Source organism: Miscanthus floridulus, chromosome 13, assembly GCF_019320115.1.
Source record: "Miscanthus floridulus cultivar M001 chromosome 13, ASM1932011v1, whole genome shotgun sequence".
Taxonomy (NCBI): domain Eukaryota; kingdom Viridiplantae; phylum Streptophyta; class Magnoliopsida; order Poales; family Poaceae; genus Miscanthus; species Miscanthus floridulus.
This window is the reverse complement of record NC_089592.1, coordinates 80,502,610-80,510,140: the sequence shown is the minus strand read 5'-3', so window position 1 is coordinate 80,510,140 and position 7,531 is coordinate 80,502,610. Positions and strand designations below refer to the sequence as shown.

General features: G+C 50.6%; 1 protein-coding gene across 1 annotated transcript; it reads left to right on the top strand.

The window, feature by feature from the left end:
- The first annotated feature begins 2,743 nt into the window (after positions 1-2,743).
- LOC136500136 (auxin-responsive protein SAUR71-like) lies at positions 2,744-3,172 on the top strand. Its single transcript, XM_066495528.1, has one exon. It carries the CDS (start codon positions 2,744-2,746, stop codon positions 3,170-3,172), a length of 429 nt encoding a protein of 142 aa, XP_066351625.1.
- Positions 3,173-7,531: the final 4,359 nt, after the last annotated feature.

The window sequence follows — 7,531 nt, the reverse complement described above, 5'->3', positions numbered from 1 at the left end:
TCGATCCGGTCGAACCTCACTATTGATGGTAACAGATTAGATTCAGAGGGTTTGTAGATTCGTTTGTACTAGACAGTCGATTTGTTCGCATGTTATATCTTTCCTCGTTAAACTTATTGGATCAATGCTTTACACTGGTTATATCCATCTAGCCGATGATGTTACTTATACCTGGGTGCATTGTACTTGTTATCATAAATCAATCATGACCCACGACCATCATAGTCCTTAACAGTCGATTTCTCCTCGTATCGGCTATTTAGTCGATTCTCCTGTTTGGCTGCTCTCGAAGCAGCACACTTAAAACTATCTAGACAAAATCGATATGTTCCACCCTAAACTGATAAAACTTCCTCTCCTTATCAATTGTTGGTCAAATTGACTGGCACACCTTTCAGGATTTTCAGGATCGACTGGTCCTGTTGTGAAGCCAAGCAAGATCTACGAGTTGACCTCACTCAGATCGTTCCGGCTTGCTGTGTGTCAGATGCATCGCCACATTTTTGAGTCAACAAAATCATACCTGTGTATTTCGTGCAAAAACTTGCTGAGACTCGCCGAGTTTGCAACATTTGACCGTGCAAAGCCAGCCCAGGCATGAGATTTATTTTGTTGTTTTTTGGCACATGTTTATAATTTTTTTGTTTTTTTTAAATTTCTAGGGACGGTTGAGTTTATCAATTGCTCGTAGAAATCGATTTTTAGGTCAGCTGCTTATGTCAGTTGCCCTAAAAATTTGACTAGTCAACCTCCTATAGAAATCAACGTTTCAGGTGTGGTTGCTTATTAATTATGTCAGCTTGTTAATTATATCAACCGCCGTAAAATCGGTTTCGAGGACCGTTGCAAAATCGCCATGTAAGCCTCATTTCTACGCTCGGCGGCGTAGAGGCGGTTTTGAAAACCATTCTTGAAAATGGATTTTGAATTAATCTGAAAATCATTATTTATGTAGTGTGTTAAGGTCAACAACATGACTTGATTGAGTGGTTAAATAATCTTGCAGCTCGCCGCGCTATTTGTATGGGGCATCTCTAGTCTAGTTATGAAATATTTATGAGATAATTTTTCATCCCTTCTTTGGTTCGTTCATTTGTGTGTGGAAAGATTTTATCATTAGTTACGGTATGAGCAGTCAAGATGAATCGATTTCCCACTGAAAGCACTAGTCACGCCCCTCTCTAGTAAGTATAATACGTGAAGAGTTGGTCACTAAACTTCTCATCCCTCATGCAGCAAATCAAATATTTCACTCGTTCGTATTAATTACGTGCAACCAAGTAGACTGTAATATCCTGCAACACAACTCTACCACACCGCACTCCTTCCCAGTGTTCAACAAAGTTAAAAGGGCAAAGGAATGCATGGTCTCCCCAAACGACCGGTTTCTACCACGGTAAAGTTTCAACTTTCAACCATGGCACAACATTCTCTGAATATAATCGAGAGTAGAGTGGGGCAGACGCACCAAATGTCGCAGTAAAATACATACATTGTATGATTCCAGATGTCCCAGTAATGTCGTGTGGGTAATCCTCGACTCGAACTTCCAAATTAATTCGCCTTCCTGGTGTCTTCTCCCGATCACCTTTTGCAATTATGTAAGTATTATATTCTGCTGTCGTTTCATGTCCCCTGAGAGCACCAAAATGTCAAAGACAGCAAACGTAAAGTAATCCGCCACATGCATGATCAAGTCAAAGATAATTCCAGGTGATAAACCCTCGGGCACTGGATGTCGGATTGTGCAGGGCCTCAGAATTTGGCAGACAAATCTAGACGCAAGCTGACAAAACTGGCAAAGCATGCTAATCTTGATCATCTCGAAGTTGATGTCTTAAACCTGCTGTCCACATACCGAGAGTATAGCTCCTCTCAAGAGTCAACTCGCAGCCAATAATCGTGCGGCATTAGCTAGTGTAGATCAATTGCATTATTGCCATGCCCATGAATCCATTGGTGCGCATGAGTTGACGATGGGCGATGATGGACATGGACTACTGCTGTAGTGCTGTCCTACCCCTGTAGACCTCTGGTTTCGCAGTAGATAACAAGTTTCCAGCTGAGTACTACCTCGTTTCAGCCATATTTATCTATTTTTCAGCCGGCTTATACTTATTTCAGCTTATTCTCTTACACACAGAAATACTATTGAATCAGCCGAAATCAACCGAGGACGTACCTTCTGTTGACAAATACATACGGAGTATAACATATGTATACAGTATTATATATATGGAAGTTATCACATGATATAGCTAGCTCGTGCAATATGAGGACAGTGCAAGGACTGCAGGTCCAAGTGAAGAGAACGACCTAATCCTCACATTAATTTTTAATGACGGATTAGATCGAGCAGAGGACGACCAAAGTATCTCATCGTCATGCATCTTCTCAGACTCTCAGTATATATATGTTGCATACTTGCAGTGCAGCATTCTTCAGGCAATCAGGCCCTCTCATCTCCAACACAGCTCCAAACTTGGTCACTAACCCCTCAATACATTATTATTAGTTTATTACTCTCCTGATGTTACCAACAAATAGAGCTGCACCAAAGAAAAGCCTTCTCAACGACACAAAAGGATAAAATCTAGGCCTTGGAGCATGGAGCCGTGAAGAACCTGCAGATTTCTCTTCTGCTGCACGTCCTCTAGCAAACCTTCACCTAGACCATTGCTGCTACTTGCTCATTCTGCTAGCTGTGTGTTCCTAGCTAGCCCAGCTGAAGCTTCTTGTGCGGATGAAAGAGATCAGAGCCATGAGGGCCCTGCTGTACCTGTGCCTGTCGCCGTCCAAGAAGGCCCGCGGCCGCGAGCCGCCGGAGGGCTGCCTGGCGGTGTACGTGGGCGCGGCGAGGGAGCGGTTCGTGGTCCGGACCGAGTGCGTCAACCACCGCCTGTTCAGGGCGCTGCTGGAGGAGGCCGAGGAGGCACGCGGGCCCTACTGCTACGCGGCGGACGGGCCGCTCGAGCTGCCCTGCGACGCCGGCGCGTTCGCGCGCGCCGTGGAGGCCATCGAGCGGGAGATGGCTGAGGAGAGGACGACGGTCGGGTGCAGTAGTGGAGGTATCGTGAGGGCAGGGCACTCGGCGGCGCACCGGACGACTGCGCTCGCCGGGCCACAACCGGGTTGGCGCCGGCGCTGGAGAACGCCATCGTTCTGCCCATGAGGCCATCCCAAACCGGCATTACTCCGGCAGGGGGTCCGGGCCGTACACCCAAGGCGCCTGGGGACGAGGTCACGGCGACGCCGGCAAGACAGGTGAGCACCGTGATGCTTGTCCAAGATGCTAAGCTGACGAAACAGTCCAAAAACACCGACCGTTGGGCCTCGCTCTATTTTGAACAAGATCCATCGTCTCCATTCGAGTTGATCGTGGGAAGACAGCCTACCTCAGATCCGATGGTCCTTGAGGCATGGCTGCTTAGCGGTCATCGTGGCGCAACGGAGCAGCCTGGAACATCGCCACCTATGTTCGCAGACTGCTGGGTACCACCTAGATTTGAGCAAGACCCAACCTCCCTTGGCGAGGCGATCGCTGGAGGGCAGCCGGCCTCAGATCAGATGGTTCTGGAGGTAGGGCTGCTCAGCCTTCCCCGCGGCGCAACAATCCCTCCCTCCAGCGTCCTAAGCAACGGCAAGGACGGTCGTCCGTCCCTGAGGCATGAGGCGACAAGTGATGCAGCGCCAACCATGGTGGGACAGGCTGATCATGCCGGCGCATCTAGCGACCCAGAGGGGATAGATGTCCCACCATCCTCACCATCGAAGGCACACACCATGGCTGTGCTTTCGGCCCAGTGCATGGATGTCGGACCGCAAGCTGAGGCGGCCGATGTCACGGCAACGGGCGTCGTTCAGGCAACCGATGAGCTGACCGCTGAGGGCACGCCCACACCGAGGGAGGCTGCCAAGCGACTATCCAGGTTCATTGAGGAGGTCTAGGTAATGATACAGCCACCTCTCATCAGCTCCCCGCTTAAGCAGAAGCCAGCACCAAAGCGGACTACTCTACCCATTAGGAGTATACGGATTGCTGCTCAGCAGATGGACCACATCCTGACGTCCAAACGTGGCAAAGTGCTGCTCATGAAGAAGATGGGGATCCTGGCACCTTCAGCACCGATTTCCTCTGTAGCCAAGTGTTCGTACGATTCGTACTTCCAGGGCACCATATCGGAAGCAAACGTCGAGGCGCTTCATGTGTTGTTCCCAGCATCCAGGACGATGGCTGGTGGAGCAGCGCGATCTGGTACTTTAGCTAGATCGTAGTCTAGGTTGATCACAATGGATCTCAAGATTGTCATAGTCAAAATGTAGTCCCTTTGAGGTAACCGTCGGGTCGGGAACGGTCTCTACTGTATTTCAAACTTCTACCTTCTTAATACAATGATACGCAATGCTCTTGCGTATTCGAGAAAAAAAAAAGCCGACGGCAGGCAGGTGACCCGTGATCATGGGTTTGACTTGTGTGTGTTATCTCCTCTTCATAAAGTACTGACGATATGTACATATTAAGCATGCATGAATCATAGTTAGCTGGTGGCTGCCATCCAGATCTGTATATATAGCTAAGTTTGATACCATGGCCTTGTAACTGCTTCATTTTGTACTTGTGAATCTTGGACTACTACATATAGAAAGAATTTTAGAAGACAATCTTATGGAGTTGCCTTCTAGGTATAATTTAAACGCCCACATCCTTAAATTATTTTTAGAGACAAACATTTTGTGAAGCCGACTACGTAAATAGTCAGATGAGCTCCGAGCAAACGCCGACTTCTATTAACCATTTTAGAGGCAAGTATTGTAATATAACTGCCTCTGCTAATAAACTATTAACAGAGGCGGACATTCTAAGACGGTTTTATTTGTTAATGGATTAACAGAGGACAAGGCGGCCAAACAATTTGCACAGTTCGATATGGTTATTGCAACACGGATACGTGGGTTAGGGACAAGAGGAAGGAGAGGGGGTGAGGGGATTCACCAGGATCTCATCCCTACAAAGCGAGAGGGGCTAGGGTTAGGGTTAATCACAGTCATGGTAGCAACCTAATGTTAGGTAGAGTTTGGTTGGGAGTTAAGGTGGGGTGGGACGGTCCCGTCTCTGATTTATGAGACGGGACGGGGACGGGGACGGGACGACTCAAATTTCTATTTGGTTGAAGAGAGATTGGACCAACCCATTTTCTGTTTGATCCAGGGACATCAAAAGTGGATGTTTGTTAGTGTTTTTTTTTCTTTTCTTCCTCCCCACATCAGAATTTCTGCCTAGAATTTCTAGCCCGCTCGGGGCCGAGGCCACTGCTCGCCATCGCAGGCCAACTCGCCATCGTGGGCCCAACTGGCCGTCTGCTCGGGGCCGGGGCCAACTCACCGTCGTGGGGCTGGGGCAAACTCGCCGTCACGGGGCCGCTTCGCCGCTCGTCCTCACGGCCCCTCCGCTGGTGTCCTCGCAGCTCATCCTCGCGATGGCGCTCATCGTAGCCCCGCCCCTATGCCAGCCTGCCTAGAGCGCTGCCTCCTCTTCTTCCTCCCCTCGCGCGCAGCAACGGTCAACCCACCTAGGCTCGCCCCCATCCACTCAATTCCGGGGGCAGGGGCGCCCCGCATCTGAGGGGAATATTCCCCTCAGGACCATCCCACCCCAGCTTGCCCTCCAACCAAACAACCCCAAAAGAGGGACCATCTCACTCCATGCCACCCCATCCCACCAACCAAACACTACCTTAGGGTTTGAGGAGTTACCCATGAGGATGGGGCGCACCATGGAGGAAGCCTAAGTCCGTGTTGTAGCCTGCACGCCGGGATCCAACAGCCTGTGCTCAAGGAACCAGTCGCCGCCGCTACCCGTGCGCTGGAATCCCGCCGCCACCGCGTGTCGTGGTGATATGCGTCTCGTACTAGCTGTGGAGGAGGAGCTTTTATTTCAAGCCATGGGTGCGCCCATGCCGCCGCCGCCGCTTGTCTCCAGAGAGAGGGGATTGGGGTAGCCACCGCCGCCGCTTGTGCCGCCTCCCAGCCAGAGAGGGAGAGACTCAAGAGAGAGAAAGGGAAAGTGGGGACGGAAACAAGAGACGAGGAGATTGGGGTCAGGAGGAGTGGGGCGCAAGGGGTGTGGGGGTGGACATGAAGGAGTCGGTGGTGCACTAAAGTCAAGAGTTTTTTCAGGTCCGTGGGGTTTGCCCCATAGACGCATTTTCGTTGGTCTATCTCGTTGGCGCTCCAGTAATTTATAATACAGACCCGTCTCGTCTACCCGCGTCTGTGATAACACATCACGCGTCACTAGGCTGTGGTGTCTGCTATTTGCATTTTTTACATAGTTGTGTGCGTAGGGTACACAGTGGCAGCTGGCCGTACGTCTTCTGCAAGAGCCCCAGCAACATCATGGTCTTCTCGGAGTCATCATCGCAACACCTTGGTGTGCGGTGGGTGCAGCGGCAGCTGCATATGCCCGTCTTCTCGGACGCTGATGAGCGCTCATAGTCCGCCGAGAGCAGCCGGCGGGCAGTAGCATGCGCGGCGTCCCCCTGCAGCAGTGGCGCCGATGCACCAGCGGCTGCCATAAGCTGGCCCATGGTCAGGACCAGCTTGCAGATGGCAGCCATCTTGAGAGCAGTAGCGCCGTAGCGGCGGCCATGCTTGGTCAGTTTGGTCTAGCTAGCTCGGCAAGACTGTGCTGTGCTCCCAGTAAGTACGTGTATGTGCGAGGTGCAAGTGCGAGATGTCGCTGAAACTTGCTCCATTTTATAGACATAAACACGAGACGAGCAACCGAGCTAGGTGTTTGTTGGCTCATTAACGACGACCGGTGACTCAGCCCCTACGTGTTCGCTAGATAGGTACGTGTTCGCTCGAGAGAGCTCCCATCGAACTGCTGGGGACTTGGGCTGCCCTAACAAAGCAATACTCCCATCTTTGTGAAAATAACTGTATATCAGTTTCCCATCTTCGAAGGTATACTGCTATCGTGTGGAAATAATTGTAAGTCAGTTCCCGATAAGCTTTATATATAGATAATGATACCCTCAGGGTGTCTCCTTTTCTAGATGGGACCAACCGCCTGCCCCGGCGCCTCGTGCCTTTTCCGGACGGGACTGACCCGCGCCCCCCCCCCCCATGCCTCGAGCCACGCACCCTTGCCCGTGCCTCGCGCCGCGCACCGCCCACGCCGGCCTCGCGCCTCCCACCGCGGCCGCGATCCATCTACTTGTCGACCGTAGGCGACCTCGAGCTCCACGCCAGTGTTGAGCTCCGCATCAATGAACCTTCATTGGAGGGTAGCAAGTAGATAAGCACATGTTGCAACCGTATGCTTCATGCGTTTTAGATATATGCTGCATATATTTCATCTGGATGTTTCAAAAGTAGATCTGCCATTGCATATGTTGCAATGGCTTACACGTATGTTGCAAGTGTATGTTTCAAATATTTTAGCTGTTTGAAACGTATGTTGCAAGTGCTTTATCTGGATGTTGCATATGTTGCAATGGCGCTATACACGTATGTTGAAAGTGTATAT